The sequence below is a fragment of the Opisthorchis viverrini genome (assembly GCF_000715545.1).
Source record: "Opisthorchis viverrini unplaced genomic scaffold opera_v5_4, whole genome shotgun sequence".
In the NCBI taxonomy this organism is placed as follows: Eukaryota; Metazoa; Platyhelminthes; class Trematoda; order Opisthorchiida; family Opisthorchiidae; genus Opisthorchis; species Opisthorchis viverrini.
This window is the reverse complement of record NW_008751660.1, coordinates 4,517,542-4,541,392: the sequence shown is the minus strand read 5'-3', so window position 1 is coordinate 4,541,392 and position 23,851 is coordinate 4,517,542. Positions and strand designations below refer to the sequence as shown.

At 41.6% G+C, this 23,851-nt stretch overlaps 1 protein-coding gene across 1 annotated transcript in view; it reads right to left on the bottom strand.

Annotated features, from left to right (window-relative positions):
• The window catches only part of T265_12554 (hypothetical protein), a gene marked incomplete at both ends in the record, with an annotated part of 35,388 nt that extends 16,830 nt beyond the window's left edge, over window positions 1-18,558 (bottom strand). The window contains 12 exons of the mRNA XM_009164278.1: window positions 570-900; window positions 4,627-4,754; window positions 5,528-5,749; window positions 7,401-7,608; window positions 10,157-10,522; window positions 14,378-14,455; window positions 15,933-16,448; window positions 16,721-16,794; window positions 17,814-17,942; window positions 17,978-18,020; window positions 18,065-18,178; window positions 18,219-18,558. Of these exons, the coding sequence (XP_009162542.1) occupies window positions 570-900; window positions 4,627-4,754; window positions 5,528-5,749; window positions 7,401-7,608; window positions 10,157-10,522; window positions 14,378-14,455; window positions 15,933-16,448; window positions 16,721-16,794; window positions 17,814-17,942; window positions 17,978-18,020; window positions 18,065-18,178; window positions 18,219-18,557 (2,548 nt within the window). The remainder of the gene's footprint in view (window positions 1-569; window positions 901-4,626; window positions 4,755-5,527; window positions 5,750-7,400; window positions 7,609-10,156; window positions 10,523-14,377; window positions 14,456-15,932; window positions 16,449-16,720; window positions 16,795-17,813; window positions 17,943-17,977; window positions 18,021-18,064; window positions 18,179-18,218) is intronic.
• Window positions 18,559-23,851: the final 5,293 nt, after the last annotated feature.

Here is a 23,851-nt window from a genome sequence, read left to right as displayed (position 1 = left end):
TCGGTGAACGAAACTGAGTCAGCTACTACCACTGTACGACGAGTACGCGGTTATTACAGCTGACAATGATGTTGATGATGACCAAGAGTTTAAAACACGGTGTGGGAATTATTTCCATCTTCAAATGCCCTGAATCCGAAAACGGCAGTGCTTGGTTAAGACGTTCTGTTCCCGAGATGGTCAGGCCTACAAGGATGCATTGTGAACCTAAACAATGGTTTTTCATGTCGTTTCATAAGTCCTAAGTTCCCCTAATTATATGGTATCTGCCACTCCCAACACGAACGAAACTGCGAGGCTTCTTCTATCGCTCCTGCGGACGCCCACGATAAGCTCAGAATTTTAAGCTACCTAATGCCGTACTCTTGAGGAATACCATCATTTTCGCACCAAGAACCTTTGACTTTTTGTCCAGCTGTTGAAAGCATTGACGTGGGTAACCGATTACATGTAACTCAGCACGATCATCTATACGTTTTTTCTGAAGGTCTTATTAGCCCGACAGTCATTAATATCATGACGAGGACAAAGGCTACTCATGGATGATAGGGGCATTACAATACACTAACCTGAATTTTGGCGTTTCAGATGTTGGATTTCCGTCTTTGTTTCCTTCGCCTGTTTTGCCAATTTCATCAGTCTGTCCTCCAACACACAAATAGTTCGAGCGTGTTGTTTTGCCTGCTCTCTATGTGCAGCCACCTCGTTTCTCCATCGTTCCTCACAAATTGCTTCCGTTGCTCTTTCTGTCGATATTTTCACCTGTTCCAGTTTAGCCTGAAGTTTTGTCAGCTCAGAATCCTTATCACCAATCTGCTTCTGTAAATCTTCCAATTCACTACATTTCACTTCGAAATTTCGGCGTTCTGACTCAAAGTTCGCTTGGTGTTTTGATAACAGCTGAATCGGGGGAGGAAATGACATTGGTCAGAAGGATGGGGAACCTTCGTGGAGGTGCTTTGCACTGTTAGGCAACCGTTTGCATGTAGTGATATGGTTCGGGTGCTTGTAAATAGAGCCGAGACGCAATATGGCGCTGCTAATAACTTGCTTTTCACGACTGATATTGCAGTGGAGTACATCTGGCTTAACATCACGCCCCACAATCGTACGGTCCGAATGGAACATGAAGCTAGACGGAAAAGGGCACAGCAAGTTGGGTCAGGAGCATGTGTAGTGAAAGTGTACGTCCGGCGCTGCGGGGTCACAACAGACCTTCGGCGATTTCTGTTGTGGGGTTTGTGGGACATGTATTGTTCATATTCACATCACTTTTGTTTGAACAGTCGTCCTCCTGTCCTGGTGCAATTATTCTGGTTAGTTCACACAGAAGAGGAGAGCACTGGACTCGAGTTTCGCTCTTATTAGAACTCATCAGCAATGGCCGTGTTGGTATTTGAACTCCAGAGATCTGACATGCAAGGGGAGCGTGTTACCACTACTCCATTAGCGCATATTGGACGCATCTGAATGTTCACGTTTGAAAAGTTGGACGTGTTCACGCATGAGCAATGTGTTTGGTGTGACTGACTCATCATCGAACGACGACCCAGTAAGTGTCCTGGTTGTGACGATCGATTGACCCGCCTGTCAAGACTTCCAAGTCAGGCGACACGGTCAAATATGGGTTCAAATCCCCTCGCGAACATCTAACTGTTCACTTCAACCACTAATCCGTAAAGTTTATGTTTCACCAATATACAGCTGTGACTTTTCCAATAGCTTGAATGGAAGCTAAGTACTTTTCCGTAAGCGTTTCAAGATAGATGAATAAATGCTTCAATATGAACTGTAAGTTCGAAGTCCTTCATAGGATGTCTGAGAACCGAGTCTAAGAATACTTGAAATACTACACAAAAGCTGCTGGGATTTCGAAGATCTTAGCGTGCATTTTGTTCGTTCGCTTTAAGTTTATTTGGATTATTCTCACCATAGAACATTTCTTGTTCTTAAAAACAGTTGGCGTAATCTTATATACTATCGCAGTAAGTGAAGCATTTTCCAGTGCAAATTTCTTTTATTATTGCTCGTTTCGTCGGCATAGGCCTCTTTGCGCAGAAATTTACCATAGTGTTTGATAGTACCTCAGTTTCAACGGGAAGCATGTGTCTATTCGACTGTACTGTCTCCTCGGCGGGTACAAACCTTAAGCACTACACTTGTATGATTTCCCCACACGCTATTTGAAGATGCTAGATGAATTTACTCCACTCATTTGCCGAAGGGCTGGTAACATGAAAGCAGGCAAGTGCCTGCCATCTACATCTGGATGCTGTTTCAGCTGCTGACAGCTATTTGACAGCAGAACTGACGACAATCTTGCCACGGGGTCGGTCAAAATATCAATGAGATCAAATACGAGTTTAATGCCACAACACATCTGATGTGTGCTCGCAGAAGAACAACGAACAGAAGACATAAAGCCTTATTAGGCTACGGCATGAGTCGTAGCTAATTTTCGTACGTAAAGGCTGATTGGGGAAGAACTAGATACGATGTGAAGGGTTAGTAGAAGGAGAAAGTAGACACCGCCTATAACACTTAGGTTCACCGAGTCCTGTGTATGTATACCGTACCCTGATATGAGGATTACTCTGAGAAACTTATCTGAGCAGTACTTCAGTTATGAAACCAGTCGCTTTTTCTCAGTAAACTTCATCTCATCGAAAGTGTTTCATTTTATTGCGTTTCAAACCTACCATGAAGAGCTTGATCATGATTTCTGCAGATTTTCTTATCACAGCGGCCCAGGTCTAGGAAAGACCTTTCATTTTGATCGGATAAAATCGGAGCTTCTATAGCCTATCACTATATGGGATTGTTAAATCAGCTGTTCTTAGATTTTGAGACTGTTCCAGACGAACGTGAAGCTGGACGGGGACGACTAGCTTCGCTATTGTTATAGTATTTTACAGGGATGACGATAGTAATTGTGCTCATTTGTGGAACGACTGAGAGTACGACGTCCAGAGTTAAATCCAGTTTGCTTGGGCTCAGTTTTCCAACCCAGATAAAGGAAACGGGATTGCAATAGTTCATAAAACACAGTGGAGTGCTGTCCCATATTGTAAAGTCCAGAAAAGGTGGTACTTCCTGAAACAGAACACAAACGTATGGTTGCTACGTCAACTTGCTACCATTGAAAGTGCTCCCAAAGGAGATGCTTTCAAGACGAGCGCTGTTTGTTTGTTCCGGGAAAATAGTATTCTCTCCACATGCATCAACTTGTTGCAAGCCAAAAAGGAGTCTGTTTGCTCAAAAGGCTGGATAATCAGCTTTTGTTTGACCCTATTTCGTATCACTTACTTCAGTTAATGCAGCTGAACCCCTGCATCGCAGCATTTATCACAGGGGAGGATAGCTCTGTGCAGTACTAGCTGCTGATCAGCGTCAGTCGCATCTGTTGTTGTCCGTCCAACGATAAAGCCATGGAGGTGGGTAGGAAAACATCAGTTCAAATATGCGAATAAGGGTATTTGGCCAGTATGTCCAGATAACTAGCCAGCTACATCTGGATATCTCAGGAACCACCATCGGGTACAAATTCACTCTCGAATTCTATTTCTGACTTGTGTTTCACGAGGAGCAAAGGAGTCAAGAACAAGGATGGTTGGAATGGTCGTGCGGAAAAAAGAAAAGATAACCGACTACATACCCAACAGTTTTTGATATCAGTAGAATCCGGGGTTTCATCATTATCAAAATCCAGATGTATACATTGCATAAGGGAACCTATAGGGTTTCTAGCACCGGAGAAAACGCGGCCTAGAAATTTGGGGCGGGAAGGGTACACAAGCCACAGTTAATCATTCGATAACTTCTGCTGTCTTCTCTAAGCAATATTTGCTTTTTTGACCGGATACACTCCTGCAGTGAACAATAGTCGACGCAAATGTCAACAAAGGCTTGCAGCTCACCTACCGACGTAGAAACTTTTGCTTTTTTCACTACGTTTCGGTTAATACTACATTAACTTCAAAGCAAATTACTGAGTTATGCTGTCTCAGCTGTTACACTGCATACACTGCGTCATGGACAAGTATACCTAGCTTGATCCGCAGGTGGGTAATGGAGCCATGCCCAGGACACAGTAAATCGACTGGTTAACTGAATCCACTGCACCGAGGTGTAGGCATCTCGGAATGATTGTGATATGCTATCACCAAGTCCCTTCTCCAACCAGTTTTATTCTTTTCTTCATGAGTATTTCAAATAAGTTCTGGTTGTACGACAGCGAAGCATTATTGTTACACATTGATTATGTGCTGTCGGTGATGATCACGATAACAGTTATAATGATGGTGATGATGTGCTTCCACTACCCTACAGGTGGCTGTGTTAGCAGTAACTTGACGTCGACTCAGCGGCATGGATAAACAACTTTCAGTTTTAGCTGAATGGGTGCATTTACGAAACTGATTATACGTTTTGTTATCCTTGTAGTCGCGAATGTGGATACTGACAACAGGATCCCATATAAGAGATATTCCTTTTTATTATATTTGATCCCCTTTATTAAAACGTATTTAACAATTGAGGCGTAATATTAAAGTGTTGACTGAGAAACTTAAACAGGAAGGTAAAAGAATTATATCTTAATTTGCTACCACACAATTAATAACTCACTTGCTGTGCTTCCTGCAGTTTACGTTCCAGTTCGTCAATAATCGCCTGCTTGACGACCAACATTTGTTCATTGCGGTTAGTTTCCATCTGCGTCACTTCTTCGATGGCTCTTCGTTGCTTCTCAGCATCTGCATAAATAAAATTGCTTGTCACTTTCTCAAGAAACTTCCAAAGCTTGAACCACTATAGACTGAAAATTTTAACGAAGACAGCGGTATTTCCGGTTCTTCTGGTACATTGGGAACCAAACAAAGACCTCATCATTCTTACCTTATAATACCTGCTGCACCTGAAATCTCTCTTTAACTTATTTTTCAGTATTCGAATAAGAGGCAGTTTTATTGAGCAATAGATGCCAGACTGACGGGGTGATTTGACCTGATTTGTCTAACTATATCTCTTCCGGTGATAGGACGGTCACATGCCAGTTCCAAACCTCCAAACGCCGGTCTTCGTCCTATTTCAACTTCCGTAGTAAATGGAATTGTCTGAAGTCATATCAAAAGTATTAAATAACGTGGAAGTAAATGCTCATTTACTCACTACGCTTGTGTCTCAATGGCACCACAATAATGGATTTTGTGGTATTCATCAATTGTATATGATGGACAAAACCGCGTCCTGGTACATTTGTGTTGATACTTGAGCTATGGAAGTAGTTTTTTTTAGCACAGCACGAGTTATAAGGTGGTTGTCTAAATTTTTTTCAACCTGATAGGTAGATGCATATCAAATAGAAAGGTCAGTTCATACTTTTCGTATAAATGTATATCAAAAGCTTCACTTCAGTTTATCATTTAGTAAACTGTGAAGATTAGAATTAGCGTGTGACCTACGGAAAGCTGAGAAGGGAATATTAGAAGTTAACTGAGACTTAGCTGTACGGATCAAAGTTACTCACGTTCTTCATTATTTCGTGCCAAAGCATCATCAATTTTCCGTTGTAGATCACGTCGAACATCCATTTCTAACGTCTTCAGTTCCTCCCGGTGGTTGTGTTCAGTGTCACTCAGACGCCTCTGAAGCTCTTCTCGGTCACATTGCGCAGACCGGATAAGCCCAATTAATCGCCGGAGAATGGTAATAAGGTCATCCACTGTGTCGTTAGTATTCACGTCAAAATCTGCAGAAGAATTTGAAAAAAACGTTTGCTTGATAACGTCCTTCATTCAAAAGAGGGCATCTGGCCGCTTGTGAACACCTTTGATCCGTTCAACCATCTAGGTGGGTTATTCCGTAACAGCCCTTCACTCCTTGAAAAAAGTGGTGAAAAAGTCAACGCTGAACACGTGAGCGACCTTTTAATAAATTTTCGCCAAGAAAGTTACCGTCGTCACATCACGTCTCTCTTTAACTGTTAAACATTAGTTCCCAAGGTGACTGTTACTAGATCTCGACAGGATAAAAAATGTACACCGCCAGAGGCTAGCCATATTGGTACCTATCCACTGTAGCCTAACAACTAAGAACCCCGAATGAGGATACTGTCTATGACACATCAAAGGAATGAGCTTGCTACTGCGCGATTAGTACAGTATCGCACACAACTCAGCATGGACAGTTAATTAATCCACCCGACTATATTTGTTCATTGCTTATCACTTAGCAACAGTTGCCACGGTAACTTTGCCCGGACAAAGCTTTCTCGGAAAAGCGTTTAGAGGTCTGCTTTACACTTAAATATTCTGAATTTTAGTTGGATTTATAAAAACGTTGCCTCATGTGAAAGGCTCAGTCTATCTCGACAGATCAGAATTTAAAAAGGCGCTTATCATTTATGCATTTTTGCCGTCTTAAACAAGAAATGAGTGTGGTGGAGAACTGAGAAATGTAAGGACAGATCAAGGTGAGATACCCCCAATCCGGCTGCCAGCTACGGTCGAGAAATTTTCACCTCCAGCATTTCAAGATGCCTAATAAAAAAGCACCAGAATATGAACATGGATTTGACTTTGCTTCTAGGCCAACATTTACCTTTCAAACCCATGCGTCTAACAAGAACATAAAGATTACCCGTACACTGGAATCCATCTTTTCCTCAACTGTTCTCAGAGGAGTCCGGTTGGTAAATCGAAGACGGTCACTGAAATTCGGCTACGGATTCAGCTTGCCTGGGACTTTACGGGTCAGCATTAGCTGAATACGTTACTAGAAGCATATTTGGTGAAGTGACTTACGTCGGTTAGAAGACAGTGGGTATCCGGCTTTGACAGTCAGGGAGATTTTCGTCACTGCTGTCACTGCAGTAAGACGTCTAATTCAAATGTTCAGGCGGAGTACATATACAATTGGTTAGTTGCTGTCGAGTCGATCAGCTTGAGCGGTCGCACGTATCCCAAAGTTCATATCAACACCGACAGAAGAACATGGAAAGGACCGTTCTGAATCATGTCATTGACATCTTTGGCTGATGCCTACTCACGGTGTGCATAACAATGGAACAAATTATTACAGATATATACATGTGCATCGGGAAAGCACCCATTGCAACCTGGATGCATCCAAGAAGTGGGTAGGCATATTCACAGTCCAACAAAGGGCCCTCATGGAAGTTTTCATGGAAGCAATGATGCTCGGTGTCGATCGCAGCAGTAGTGATATTCTAGTGTAATCCACAAAATGGCTGAAATGATGGTATAAAATTTTTGTCAAGCAGGTGCAATATAGTTTAAAGAACTGAGTGTTCAGTAGCGTTAGCGACATCTCGAAAGTGTGTGAAATCTGGGTTAAAACTGCGAGACTGTCCAGGTTTAATGGACTTTCATTTAACCTACCAGGATAGACACCTTTCAGTTTGGATACTGTTTCACGGACACAGTTTTCTATTTGCTGCGCTTTGGCCAGTTGCTTTTCAAGTTCATCTACCAGTGTATTCTGTAGTCGCTGCAGACACTTGAATGGAGTGGAGTGGGTTGCTATCCTATCCAGCTGATTTTTAATTCGAAGTGAGGACCGAAACTTGGTGGATTCGAAAGCTGGTTCCTGTAAACAGTGAGGAAAGTTCGCAGTAAACAACCAGTGTGACTGTTAATTGGAACGTAAAAGTGGTTGTATTTATTTGGTTAATTTTAACAGCAGTGAGCTCTCACTTTTATACAAGTGAAACAACCCTTCACTGAACGATAAAGATGCAATGGTGATAACCAGTTGGCTTGTTTGGCTGTTCTCAAACACCTGGAAAACAGCTGTCGTAAAACGGTTGCTAGTACTTCCGTCTCACAAAGTGTGCTCAGTGGTGTGATCCTTTACTCTACACTAATTCAAAGGATTTTTATACACACATCAAATCCCAGCCTTCAATTTTATTTATTTCCATGATAATGATCTCTAGGTGAATCACTGGTATCAAATAAGATGAGCAATCGTAACAATATGAAAAATTTGAAACCATATCCCCTTGGAGTGACACCCTCCCAAAGGAAGGCTGACACCCCAGAGAGTTCACAGAAGTCTCCTCAATACACTTTATGGGTACGTAAGCAGACCCTTCACCACTCACCAAAATAACCATTAAATGGATTAATGAATTACGGAAGTTGTGCTAGGTTTAGGAACAGTTATGCATTACTTCATGGTTCTAACAGTGGTTGTCTTCTAGATCTTCATGTTAACTCTAGTCATCATGCCCATGTCAAATTTTCCCTAGGGGTACATCATCAGTCAAAGTATTTTGGAAGTTCAATTCTGAAAAAAACAAGCATATACTCTGTCAATACGATGACTGGGAGCCAAGTTGAAGGCGCCAGTAAATCCAGGTTACTGAGATTTCAGTTCACAATCTTACCTGCTCGGAACAGTGTGACGATACTCGATGTTTCTAGCATTCCCCCATATTTATTCTAGTTAGGTATGACATGAAGGAAGCAGGTTACCTCAGCATCGCTAGCATTTGGTCACGAGCAGAAAGCTGAAACTTATTGACTACTGCCAACAGCGTAGAAGGATGAGGTATTATAACCCGACGTTTCAGTTATCCTGTGTAGCCTTCTTCAAGGACTTCTACGATCAATTGAATACGTGTCAAGCGAAGTGTTACTTGGGTTTGTTGTGTTTTCTTCTGATAGGGGTGCTCCTGAGGTCGGTTGGCAGTCAGATGCGACCGGTATGTGTGTGTGTGATTATGTGTGCACTTTGAGTAGGTTGTGCCTCTGTTTGCTATTGTGATAGCCGTGATACATCATTGTCGAGATTCTTGCTTGATCTCTGGCTGCCATACCTACCAAGGTGTGCAGTAAGTTTAAGCCAGGTAAAGGGGATACTGGCTCCATCACTACGGTTGACGCCATTTGGTTGTATTGAATTCTGTTGCTTCAACGCCCACCGGTTCCACAGGTGACCTGAATCCTGTCTGGTGCACACATGTCTCGTCGAAGATGATTTAAAGTGAGTGGAATACAATGACCGAGTCGCTTTCAGACTTCTCCTAAATCGATTAGATTTCGTGAAGAAAAACGCACGTCATTTATGCTCCGTGATTCGTACATGGCTATCTGACCTATGTATTTGGCTGGAAATTGTGCACATAAAGTTTAAGAGGCAGTTTGTGCGGTGCTTCCCTCTGATAGGGTCCGTAATCCTCGCAAGGAGGCCTTGAAAAGTGTTATCAATTCGGAATAATGCCCTAACAGCATAATCTCGAAATATATTTTGAATGGCGTCGTCATTTCAATAAGGGTAGTCCCACCGTGACCAGCGATTTTTCGTCTCCCTCTTTCACCGTTCCGGCTAACGTCCTCCAAATTTGTCCTGCAATTTACCTCATGGGGTGATCATTTTGCGGTAATATTCTACTGAGTCGCTTCAGTTCATCTGCTTGTATGGACTCAATCCAGCATAGTTGCTTGGCGTGATTCACCAGCAATCTGACAACTGCCTGTTCGAAGTGGTGTGGTTGCGAAGACTGATAATGCAAGTGCCTGTCTGTATGTATGGGCTTCACTGGATTCCCGCTGAGAATCCATTGTGGATATTAATTGATAGGTTGGAGTTCAGAAAAACTACGCTTCGTGTTTGCCCTCATTTTTCATTGTAAATTTTAAACTGCTGCATCGTTCGTTCAAGTTTAAGAAGGCTTGTTGTGGGACTGATATGATCGCAAGTATATCATCAGTGTATCTCAGCCAGGCACGTGGTGGATGGGCAAGGTCAGGTAAGGCCTTCGTACATGGTGCAAGAATAACGAGTGTACCATGCCAAGCAGTTTTCAGCTTTTTTGCACGGCGTCACGGTCCTTATCTTGAACGTTTTCATGCATTATTCTACTCTTATTCATGTCAACATCAGTTAAATTCACTTCGACATGCAATCGGTTTCAGAATTATTGAGTTTAAGGGGCCGAGTTAAAAATGGATACTTATGACAAGCGTATTCACAAGACAATAGCTCAAACAAAGCACAAAGCCCAAAAAGATGTGTGATTGTGTGAAAAATTAGGTGTGCGTACGACAACAAACAATTGTTTAAGTCACACTGAAAACTCCATCACGGAATTGTGTTAGAACATCGATCGAAACGGAAGGGAACATCTTACCCCAACATCGACCAGTAAGTTAACGAAAATATCTAGATCATTCTCAATGCCACGATCAAGTGTGCGTCGTTTCCTCCTCTGTTCTTCTTCCTCCGAAACTTGTCTTTTTAGCCGCAACATTTGTTCGATCATGGTTTGTAATCTGTCGACAATGTGATTATCATCCATGTCGTCCACCAGAGCATTGTTTGATCTTTCTCTCCCTGCTGGATCATCCCAATCTCCGATTAAGATGGAGTCCAAACAGGCTACAGACGTTTCGGCTTCATTCCGGCAATCTCCGGCTTCAGATGTGTTAGTCTTAGATGGTTGGTTGAGCTTCACTGCAAATAACGCCCGCATAATTCGATTGCGCAAGCTTTCATACTGAAAAAAGAGAATTTAGTCCATTTACACTTCACATTTTCCCTTTTTAGTCAGATAGGGTGAATAATCCACAGTTGGTGTCAAAACAAACACATACGTATCTGATTATTTGGGGAAAGAAGAGTGGAAAGTGGAAGGCATTTTACTAACTTAGACCATTTTGTTGCACTATAACAACGCGAGAATATGATGCTCCCAAGTTAGCCAACCATCTCACCCAGCAATCCCATCTGAGTTCCACAGACGTTCCGTTTAACCAGTTCACCCAAAATACTTGATTGACGGAAGTGTCCTTTGTCGTGTTTACGTGTTGTTTGATTGCTTCTATTTAACAAACCTGTAATAGAGGATCTCGCTACTAGCAACAATGGTGAGTTACTATTTCTATAGACGTTTCCACACTCTACACATGCAATGCAACGTACACATTCCTACTGCCATTATTACAACGGTTAATAGTCTCTATATGTATTTCAAATCAAAAGTTATCTGAAACGGAATTTGTCCTTAACGATCTCGTTTTCCGGTCTATTTTCTAGTCCTTACAACTGTGCAGTCCGAACGTAATTAATGGCGGCTTTTGGAGCGTTGATACTGTTTGTATCGGTGGCCGTTTACCAGCTTGCAGAAATTAGACATTCTACTCAGTTCAAATAAATTCAATCATACTGTGTCCATCCATAGACTTCTAACATTTTTAAGTCAACACACAGTGTTTATATGAGGCGACAGACGTAATTTTCTTGATGTCTAAGAGAACGCCACAGATGGAATTACCAGATAAGCATTCAAAATTAATCAAAGTATGTTAGGAGTCTATGGATGGACACAGTATGATTGAATTTATTTGAACTGAGTAGAATTTGTTACCCTTGGATAACCTAAGTAACAATCGGTATCCTAGAGTGACGATGCAGTCACGAATTCCGAGGAAATAGGAGCTCTGTATGTGACCTAAAAAGACATACAAGAGGCCGCTTTTCAAATTTTTTCACTAATTTTTAGCTAAACACCCATTATTGTGAAGTTCCCCTCTTGCGTCCTTGAGAAACCAGGAGCCTTTGGTTATATCATGTTGTGAATGGCGATCTGACCAGAATGACGATAATTACAGTGCAAAATATGCACGTTATATGTGTTACCCTTGGTTAACCCAAGCAATAATCGGTACCCTAGAGTGACGATGCAGTCACGAGTTCCGAGGAAATATGAGCCCTGTATGTGACCTAAAAAGACATACAAGAGGCCGCTTTTCAAATTTTCTTCACTAATTTTTAGCTAAACACCCATTATTGTGAAGTTCCCCTCTTGCGTCCTTGGGAAACCAGGAGCCTTTGGTTATATCATGTTGTGAATGGCGATCTGACCAGAATGACGATAATTACAGTGCAAAATATGCACGTTATATTATAGCTACCAGTTCATTACTGGAGCGTGCCAGAAATTATACGTTGACGTGATATAATTGCAGTGAAATTTCGGGGAAAATATGCAAACGATTTAAGCAACAAATTATCAGCTGGATTTCCAAGGACGGAAATGATCAGCTCACCCCAACTATTATTTCTTGGACCTTGTCAAGCTTCAAACGGGGTAAAAACAGTTGTATTTGGCTTGCAATGGGTGTCTAACGTAAAGCAGGCACATAATTTACAAGATTACTGTCGCACTTCAGTTTTGAAACCAACCTTATTCTGATTTTCTTGTACTGCCGACAGAGCTTGCCTTTCCAAACGCTCCAGTTCACCGAGCTTAATCTTTAGCTTCTCTAGCTTTCCTCGTAATTTGATCTCGCTGTTTCACGTTGACGTGATATAATCTGGAGTAAATTGCAGTGAAATCTCGGGGAGGATATGCAAACGATTTAAGCAACAAATTATGAGCTGGAATTCCAAGGACGGAAACGATCAACTCACCCCAACTATTATCTCTTTGATCTTGTCAAGCTTCAAACGGGGTAAAACAGTTGTATTTGGCTTGCAATGGGTGTCTAGCGTAAAGGTTCGTTTGGATGATTTTAGGCAAGCAGTCATGAAGAGTTGAAATTTGAAACTGAATTCAAATAGAACAACAATGCGTCATCGTTGACAGTAACAAGACAGTCGTAATGAGGACTGGTAACAAAACTCTTGTGTGATCAGTGGCGTTGAGCAGCTGTACTCATGAGAGTGCGAGGCAGTCTGGCAATGGCTTTTCTTCCTTTTACACCTTTTGACTTTTTTATGGTAAATCCTTCAAATTAACTACATTTTTATGACAACCGAGCATTTTTCCGTTCGTTTGGATGATTTAAGGCAAACAGTCATGAAGTGTTGAAATTTGAAACTGAATTCAAAAAGAACAACGATGCTTCATCGTTGACAGCAACAAGACACTAGTAATGAGGACTGGTAACGAAACTCTTGTGCGATCATTGGCGTTGAGCAGCTGTAATCATGAGAGTGCGAGGCAGTCTGGCAATGGCTTTTCTTCCTTTTACACCTTTTGACTTTTTTATGGTAAATCCTTCAAATTAACTACATTTTTATGACAACCGAGCATTTTTCCTCACCCTAAAGTTGTGATTTTAATGACCAGTCGAGCCAGCACTGACGACCGGACACATTAATGAAGGAAAACTAACACGATGACTCCGACCGCCAAAATGTGTAACTGTAGTGAAAATAAGAACAACGAGTTTCATGAAAAATGAGTCTCGGCTGGACTAAGGTGACACACAACATCAAGGTTGGGTGACACTTTTATGGTTTACATCTGGTTGACGTTTAGCGCCCATCTTTCACATTGATGGATAGTGCTATACTGTCAGTTTTTAGACAAAACAGTAACTGAAATATCTCAGATTCCTCGACTACTGTGATATATCTCATTTAGCAACCCCGAATTTGCGTTGGAATGAGCTGTCGCAAACCTGGAGAAGCATCTGACAATTCCATTCTTTTTGTCAAATCTAGTTCCTAGTGATTCTAGGTTGCAATAAATTAACGGTCACCAGAACATTCGGACTATTCCCGGATGCTTCCATTCAAACGTGTACTTCACGAAGGAAATGTGATTTCATTTGTCCATACTGTCAGTTTTTAGACAAAACAATAACTGAAATATCGCAGATTCCTCGACTAATGTGATATATCTCATTTAACAACCCCAAATTTGCGTTGGAATGAGCTGTCGCAAACCTGGAGAAGCATCTGACAATTCCATTCTTTTTGTCAAATCTAGTTCCCAGTGATTCTAGGTTGCAATAAATTAACGGTCACCAGAACATTCGGACTATTCCCGGATGTTTCCATTCAAACGTGTACTTCACGAAGGGAATGTGATTTTATTTGTCCAGATTAGTATATTGAACATTGTCTGCTCTATATATGTTCGCTGTGACTCAACTGTTTACAGTCGTCAGCGCTTTCACTAGCAGTCCTAAGCTTAATAATGTCTTCGGAATGTATACCAATGGGATTCGTAAAAAAAGTCAATCTGACCAGACACCATAGATTAGTGTGTAACTCTGACCTTATCAGTTGCGACCCAAAAACGACCATTTTCTGAGGAGTTAATTCTACTAGAAAGTGAATTCAAGACACGAATCTTGCAAGTGCGTGAGTTGAGTGTGATGCCATCGTGTTTGGAAAAATATTTCATGCGTACCGAGTCTATAAGTCTGATAGACTCAAGGATTTGAAACCGTTACGTTAAACATGGACTTAATAAATCAATCGACTTGACTTTATAAGTAAAGCTGTATCATTTAAAAGCACGCTGATATAGTTTGGCTTTAAAGAATTGTGGTGAACCTAGAAAAATAGACTTCAAAAAGTTTTACCTTATGAATAACCGTGGTAGGCTTTGACATACCTGACGCAGAATAGTCATGGCTTTCTCGTAGGCCTCATTTTCTCTGGCACGTTCTGAGGCATCGATGGCATTTGCGTGCTATGAAACAAAGAAACGGGCTGATTTTGGCATCTAACAGAGAATTCAGCCTCATAAAGTGCGGCAATATACGAATGCCTATAAAAGGCACAGTTTTGCATGCGTTATTGTTCCTCACAAGGAACCCACTCCCAGTAGGGCGCATTTGTATCGGGGAGATTACTCAATTAGCTCGGAGTCTTTGTGAGGGTACAAACCCGCCGGAACCTCTGAGACGGCCATTGTTACTACAGAATAAGAGGAGCCGCTATAAAAATCTCTTAAGAAGATGACTTTGGTTCGTATGGTCATACAGTACTGCCAAGTCAACCGGCTGCCGCTTGTGAATTTGGTCAGATTGAGTTGTTAATCGAGCGAGAATGTGCATACGACATTTTTCGTTGGAAGCTGCCATAATGGCAAAGTAAATTAAATTTCAGGTCTGTTAGAACATGGGGTGAAGGGACGCTCGACAGTATGGTATTCGTTGAGGATTTATTAATCATCTACGTTTCCCTTGCCATTGGGTATATTTTCCTGGTGTATTATCTTGCCTGTGGTTCTTATCGAAATTTAGCTTGGTGACACAGAAATTATTCGTTATTGATACTAATCATCTATGTTTCCGTTGCCATTGGATATATTTTCCTGGTGTATTATCTTTCTTGTGGTTCTTATCGAAATTTAGCTTAGTGACACAGAAATTATTCGTTATTAGTGACGTAGAAGCCGAAGCTCCTGAACCTTATACAGATTCACAACGCTGAATCAGTAAGCTTCACTTACGGATGTCTTCAATTATTGGCACAATCTGCAGCGCTGACTTTGTCAGGAACGAAATAAAACTCCGCTATCTTTATCACCTGAAAGTGACCATGATTACATCCTTCCGGTGCATAGATAACGTTCATGATCCCTTCAATCCTACGATAAATAAACTTGTCGAAAATACAATTTCACACTAATCAAAAGTTTTCTGAAAAATAGAGTTGTTTGTTCTCCGTGTTGAGACATAGGGGTTTCAATACTTCGATGTTAAAGAAAGGGTCAAAATATATACCTAAATTCGCATTCAAAAAGGTTAGAGTTCTGGTAGGGGCAACCACATGAAAGCTTCAAAGTTTTCTGATGTTATCTTACTTGTTTATCGGATAAATAATTCGTGATTTCTAATGTGAGATATATACCTAAATTCACATTCAAAAAGGTTGGAGTTCTGGTAGGGGTAACAACATGAAAGCTTCAAAGTTTTCTGACGTTATCTTACTTGTTCACCGGATAAATAATTCGTGATTTCTAATGTGACCAATACGTGGTCCGACTAGTGCGCATAAAGCTTTCCATGGAATATAGGAACTGGGGTCTTTACAGTATGCAGTATCCTCAAGGGTAAATTAACCCAGGCTATGGAACAAGGTAGCCTCAGTATTTTAGTACTTATATCCACTAATCCGTTCAAAGTCGCATAGCTCAATAATACTTGCTCGAACAGTCTTACTTTTGCATGCAGTGTGGCAAGCGCAACTTCCCTCTCTTCCAGCTGTTGTCTCAAACCTTTGACTTCTTCTAACAGCCGCGCAATATTGTCATCCTTTCTGGACAAATCGGCCTGAAGTTGAGTCACCAACCCGCTGAGAACCTTTCTCTCTCTGTTGATTCTTTCGAAGGCGCTTTTATCGAATTCTCCATTCGGGGGACTGGTTGTGACTGGAGAATTCCCATTACCACTCTTCCTTGTCAAGACAATTAGTGAGTTGGATTTTGAACGGGACAAAGGATCAACTGCTGATGGCTTGGTTCCTTCGTCTGTCCGAGATGTAATGGCATTTCCAAGATGTAGAGCTGGAATTGAGGAAGTACCCTCTGTCTGCGGGAAGGGTTGCTGTGGCCTGTTATTTGATTTATGGAATAACTGTTCCTGTAACTGCCGGATAAGAATGTCCTTTTGGTTGCTGATTGCCTCAAGTGGCGCCAGTCGATCAAGTTCCTTCTGAAACCACCGGATTTGCGCATCCTTTTTGAAGGTATAGAAGCAGAATGCATGAGGCGTAACTTATGACAGTGTGTTTCACTTAAAGTTTGGAACGTAACTAAAATCACATGACACGTGATCGATTATTCACTGCAGACTTTGTCATATTTACTAGGTTATCCCGCTTTTCAGGCCAGTAATTAAAAGCTCTGCAGGTGCACAATATCTTCGGAAGAACTTACTATTTTAATCGAATTATATCGCCTATATCCACAGCCAAATTAGTTCAAAAACAAAACTGAACACCGTCATACCTTTTCTGCCAGTTCTTCTTCCGAAGTTTTCCGAACCTCTGATTTTTCACTTGGCTGTTTTAAATTTTCACGATCTGTATAAACTCATAAAGCAGAAAGTTCATATTAGGACACCCCTAAGGGAATGAAGCAGAACCCATGTTATGTTTTTGATTTCAGTCGTTTCCTTGCTCTTTGGTATTATCTTGACGAAAAGAAAATAAACCCATCTGAAATCCTGCAGTACGCTAAGTGGAAAAAGTTGATCTGCTCCTGTAGCCACGACCCGTTAGAGATCATGTTTTGGCGACATTCCTTGACATTTTTTTGAAAATGAATTTGTGCAGAAAAAAATCACAAGCTTATTCGTGAAAAGATGTCCAACAATCCTGTTCGACTTTTAAAACAAGGTCCACTGGAATAGAACTAACAGTAATACTTCTACCCGGTATCAAATACATTTGCTTCATCTGACTAATATAGCTTTGATGCATACACCAGCTGCACCTGGTTAGTGAAAGGCTGCCTAAATAACTAGTACCGGATGTGCCTTCCGTGTATGACTAATTTCCTTCTGGTTCAGGAATAGTGGTAGCCAAACTGATGCAACCAAATGAGATTGATCCAATTTTGAACATCTAATGTCTTATAAGCTCAGTATTGAATTTCTTAGGGCGTAGGAGTACTTTTGTTTAGAAAAGGCGGCAGGAAAACACTGGTCCAGTGGCGGTGGTCAAGAAATTTCCACAGATATTCCAAAACATGATCACGAAACCCTGAGTTACGCCGTGAATCATTTCCTTCTATCGTGAACCTGCGCATTACTTTGGTTTGTGGTTATTGGCGGGTTGAAAAGCCACCCTGAAGTCTGCTTTGTATACACCGCTTCTGGTCTATACTACACTACGTCACACTGACGGACTTAACTCACCGTCTTTAATACCCGAGCCATAATAAACAAAATTAACCGTGTAAAGTGCATCACAGACACCACCAAACGCTTCGAGTGCCCTACTTGGAATTATCAATGTGACCCAAAGACCAGCACACATAAGAAATGTCGTTTCTTACTTGTCATATGGGCGCTGCGTGCAAAGACAAATAAGTGACTCACCTGAAGTTCGGGTTTGAATTTTCGAAAATATTTGATCTGGGTTGTCAGCGTTCGAAGACTTATTCGCCCTGCCTTCAGTTTGATTGCTTTGTACCCAAAGCGGCACTGATGCTCTGGTTGTCACAAAAGCTACAACAACCAATCGAACTTTGACCTTTTCTTACCTGAACGAAGTTGTGCCGGGTCGCTCTGACCAGATCTTCCTGTCTACATTTGTGACAAGAATTTACGATTTACGAAAAAAAACATACCAATGTTCCTAGTTCAAATCCGTAAACAGTCGGAAATGACCCAAATCGAATCTGATCCCCTTGTTTTAATATCACAGCTGCATCTCGAATCGGAATATTGTTTATAAATGTCCCCTATTTTTCTCATTACTCTCAAAGGTTCATGGGGGATTACCTTTTCGGAACAAAGATCTCTTAGTATGTGTACATTCTGGTTCTCATCCCGTTCAATCACCGCATGCTGTTGATCAACAGACGCATTCTTACATTCAAATGCTACAAACGTGTAACGCGAACTTACGTTAATGATAATGTCACAACCGCTTCGACCGATGGTGGTCACTTTAGGGGATAGTGGATAAACCCATCCAACGGCTTGCAAGTAGGCACTCATGTTGACCACGTGCAGTTTAGAGTTCGAACACAAAGCATATGTCAAAAGTATGTGTTCATATTCCGTTGGAAAGCTGCGGATTTCAAAAGAAATAAAATATCCGTCAGGAAAACACGACAAGCTACAGGTGGTAAGTGGTGGTGAGTTTTCTTATATTTCTTCCCCGTGTGATTCAGAAAACCGTATCGTATGAGAATACTGCGTCACGCTGTGTTGCAGTATATTTCTAATTTCAGCGAACCAATGTGGTTTCGCTTCAAATACCTTGGAGAAGATTGGGAAACTATTCCCTTAGATGCATAACCAAGTTGATAATTACCCAGATGAGAGGGTTACCCTGACATAAGCCCATTTAATCGGAAACCCTTTGTTGTAGAGTGTCCCGATGCTGTTTGTCATCAGCAATGAAGAAACCTATTGAAAGGTAACCTCATCCTAGTTTCTGTACCTTGATTTTTACTACGCCATTTACTTAGAAGACCAAATTTCATTTAGTTTGTTTTTTATCTAATGTGCCCAGGGTATGTAAGCTATTTGCCAAACATGGCGACCAGATAAGCCACCAGAGACAACCTGAACCTGGGTGAGGCTCGATATGATATTATCATTCCTTTTTTGCATCTATTAAGGGGAAACAGTTGTCGTTACTATCTGAAAATGGTACACAGATCTCTGCTCTGTCCTATTTAGGAGTAGTTTGGAAGAGCCTTTTGACTTGCTTTGTCTCACGCTTACTGTTTTTAGCCACTTAACTTCATAAAAAGAAGTTTGACATACTAAACTTTGCGGTATAAGGCACGAAGGCTGATTATAAACAGTTTTTATGTGGACTACCCCGCAGGATGCGCCTTGAACAAGGTGCTCGCTTTTTCAAATCCAATAGCATGGAAAAAAGGCTACAAAGAATGGAAGCAATAGAAAGCAGGACGAGTCAGATAAAAACAGGAAAGCTATTTGGGACTAGGAAACAAGGGGATGAAAAAAGTAGTAGAACAAGTTACACAATACACAAGCTTAAGTTTTGAAGAATCGCATCATTAGAAGGAAGCCGGCTGTCCTGAAAAGTAAAAGAATGGTGTGCTGTAACGAAAGAGTCACACTTGATGGCTCCATTATATCCGCTCGATTTCACGTACACAGTGTTCAGACGACACTGAGAAGAAATTTACGGCGCGGTTGTGACTTTTCACAAGGTCTGAGTTATTTGGCTCCAAAGTCTTCGCATGGGAATTCACATTCCAAGTAGAGTAACCCTGAAACCGTCTTTTAATTTTTTTGTGCGTAGGAAAAACTATTGCTTCCATTGGATTTTCACGAGCGGAAGCGTGAAGAACATTGCTGTTATGGAAACAGCCGAATAACTAAAATGTGAACGACAGAAAAATGGATGAACACCGAGTAAATTGATTTTCTAACCCGAAAACTTTTCCCGTTTGCATGGAAATACTTAAACCATCCACTGAGAAACCTTGCCGCTTTATGTGTATTGATATGCTGAAAGCGAGAGATGACGTCCGAAATAGTAATTACTAGAACCACATGAGGTGTCCTCCGATTGTATTTCTTCTTTACAAATAATTAAGACACGCATGTTTGCACGCAGACTTTTATGAAAAGTAATAATGTAGCTAAAACTCGAGCTTCTTAGGATGAAACTGTACGGGTATTTTCCTCATAACGGCCTACAAGGATAGCAGGTATCTCTTTCGGCATGCGAATAAGGGACTGAACTCTGTGCTCCGTGGGCTTCAATTACTTGGCCACAAAACCACGACAAACAAACAAGGCATCGAAACCACATGCCTTTGCCAGAGTTAGGCGCCGTACTCCACTTAAATCGGGGTACCGAACAAAGCATTATCATATGTTTTTATATGGCGGACCCACACAGCTCGCTAGGGTCCAACGGAATAGGCGCCTATTCGGGTGCTGACTGGGTAATCCTCCTAGGCAGAAGGATCGTTCACAGGATATCGGTGTGCGCCGTAGGTCGGTTGACGGACATCCACTGTACGTGAGCTCAGCAGCAGCGCTGCAGATTTGCCAAGAACCACAGTGACATGGCAACTGCTACCTCCTTTTCATTCAGTCTTTACGAAACGGGCTTCGCAATATCACGTTGTTCACCATTGTTGTAAACCGGAAAAGAGCTTAACATTCGGTGACAATTTTCCGGATCATGTTCACAAAACAAATGCAATACCGTCCATCAATAGGGTTTTTCAGAAAGATACACAGACTAAAAGTGCCAATCAACCTATGTATGGCAGCATTTTGTCCTGGATTCTTTCCCCGTGAGTTACGAGTTAACGAGCAATCAATCCTCCAAAATAGTGGCTGTCGCCCTCCCATAAGTTATGTGGTGACCGTGATCTTAATAACTATAAACCGCTGTGCTTAACACCAGATTCAGATAAACCGTTTCAACTTGTCACCTTTACATCTAAAAGGTAATACACCGTGCGGAGCACGGTCTTGATATATGTAGTCTTTCCTCTGCATTATGGGCCATGAAAAAGGCTAAAAAGTTGTGTCCCCGCTTTACACAGAGACCAGCTCATTTTTATTTCTATGGGTTTTAGCCAAGCCAGGGGTCAAGACAAGCCTTCCACTTTGTGAAGATGAGCAGGCAAGCCTTATTATTCTGTTCTGTCAATTCAAGTCAAATAGCACCCTCTTGGAATTTCTCAACCCTAACAGCAGATTAGGTGGAGGCACCGCCATATTCGTTATCTATGTCTGTCGGATTTTGCGGTCTCTAGCGTGCGTATGCTTACGTTTTGTTGAAAATTTATTATTTTGTGGGGTGCAAACAAAGAAAGGCGATAGCGCCTCGCCTAGTGGTGACATAACTTAAGTAAGCTGCTTAATCGTCTTTTTTAGCCGCAAAGTTCCGCGCAATTTTCAAAGGAGGAGCAAGCAAATAATAAATGTTGTGCCATCTTGGGGGCGTTTAAATGTCAAGGAAGTCTTATGAAGCATCTGTAGATATGGATATATATTAATACACTTAAATGCAAGAGACCATAATTCTCCACTGCAATAAAAGAAGGTTGAATGTCATAAATTTGCATAGATATTGCACGAGTCGCGGTCCACCTCCCAGGTAAACAAGTATGCTCCTTGCCACCGCACTGGTTCCTCGTGCGGTTTTTTTTGTGCGGCAAAAACCGGGTGAAAATAGCCGTTATTTTGACACGCAACTGCTGTTTAAGTCATACTGCTGAACATTGTGCGGGCGTTCCTTAAGGACTGGCAATGCACATGATGGGCCTAGTTCTATCTCCATAGAGGAGTGCTTTTAGGACATTCCTCTTGGGAAACTATTGGCAGAACCTAGTGAAGCTGGGAAACGACGCCTAGACTGAGTATCTTTATCAACAGGCCTTTGGGCCAAATTCGTTCATATATGAATATTAGCCGACTAATATTGCTACAGTTCTTAAAGTAACCTAAACACTCTTGCGAAATTTGTTAATGGACTAGGGTTGAAAACCAGAAATGTTGAGTGATATCGGTTGAGGGAGCAAGTATCAAATAGAGAACGTCGTCCGAATAACAGTGAAGGCCACCAGATGCCACGTCTACGGCATCGTGTTTAAAGATCCCGTAGAAGCTTGTTGCAAAATGTTGACTGCCTAATTACCGATCACAAGGCGTTCCCGTTCAATTAGGCCATGATAATTTATAAGCTCTTACATCGGTCGTAACATAGTGTTCTAACTTGTGGGTGACTTCGAAGAAGTGATTAACCATATATTACCATTTTACTGCATTTTGGTTGCTTGGGTGACATACAAGGATTCATATTATCCAAACAGACATCAAAAGCTCGGGGTTAATCCAATTTTTTTGAATATAAGCAACCGTCAACTTATATTCTGGTCCCTAAGTCGTCCTAAGTGACGAGCTTAGAAACATAGTAACCCTTCGAATGTTTCACAGAGTATAATTTATTTTGAGGCCGATACATAGTCGGCGTACACAGCATACTCCGTTTCTTGGGATTAAAGTGCAGTAATCCATGTACTCCTGCAGGAATCTGCATCACTAATTCGATAAATATGCTTTGAGGTAACTTGGCTGAATCCCCTATTGTTCTATTGAATGTAACAGCGATTATTAAGGTGCTGCTACATGGATTAGGTGACTGAACTGTATAGCTTGGAGCTAAAAATATTAGCAGATTTAAGCGCACGTCGGTTATGATGGCAAGTTATTCTGTGAGCGACATATTCTGCTGGAAACATTTAGCGCCAAGAATCCAGATGGCTGTTCAAGAAAGCTAGTATGCAAGGATCTCGGAGATGGATGTCTTTTTAGAAGCATTAGCCTGTGTATCAGAATGTGACAACCCCTATCTTGATGTCTTTTAGAAGCATTAGCCTGTGTATCAGAATGTGGCAACCCCTATCTTAAATGTTAAAAACCTCAGTTTAGTGCCATAGTATGGGTATTTCTGGCGGCCCAGAGTCGGTCCCATTCTGACTATCAGACGTTGAAGCTTAAGTAAGGCCCTTGCGTCGACATCTGTAGAGAGAAATTACACCAATGCAGCGCACCCAAGTTGCGGCTAAGTGCAAGATGTGGAGAAGATTTTAGTGACTTCCACTGATCCTGTAGGTAATTCGTTTCTTAAAATCCGTGTAAGAGAATTATCCGACGAAATAATCTGTACCAAACTACCTTTTGTCTCTTTTTTAATAGAAGTATCGTAATAAGGTCTCTGGTCAAAGGATTTCGTCCGGCATTTTGACCGCTGGATATAACCTACACGATGACTGAACCTGTTCCAATTAAGCGCACAAAATTTAGTTTCCCATCATTAGCAGCAGTTAGCCGCTTCAAATTGATATTGGTGGCCAGATTATTAACGTGTAGAAACAATAGCATTGGACCTGGTGATGATCCTTGTTATATCCCATCAGTATATATCTCCAAGTTGAAAGTTGACTTACCAGTACGTGTTTGAATTGTTGTCCGCATTGGAATAGAGAGTCACCTCTTTGATACCTTTTGATAGAGGGTATTAGGCAAGGAACCAAGGACTTTAATAACACCAAAAGGCAACACATTCGTAGGATGTCGGCGTGACCATGCCTTAGCCAAAGAATTGCAAGTCAGCGTACTCGTCGTACAGTGGTTGTAGCATGCCTTAGAGAATTGCAAGTCAGCGTACTCGTCGTACAGTGGTTGTAGCTGCCGCAGTTTCGTTCACCGATGATTTGGGGGGGTAGGCAGGCAGGCATTGCACGTGCGAGCTGATAAATTGGTGCATAAATCCAGCACTGTCAGTGGGCTGTCACGTGGGGGGTGGAAAAGGAGCTATGCATTGAAGGCAATAGCTTTGATGCATGAGCGCCATTGAGGGCGCGACCGGACCATGTCTGATAATGTCTCTAGCCATTGATGTG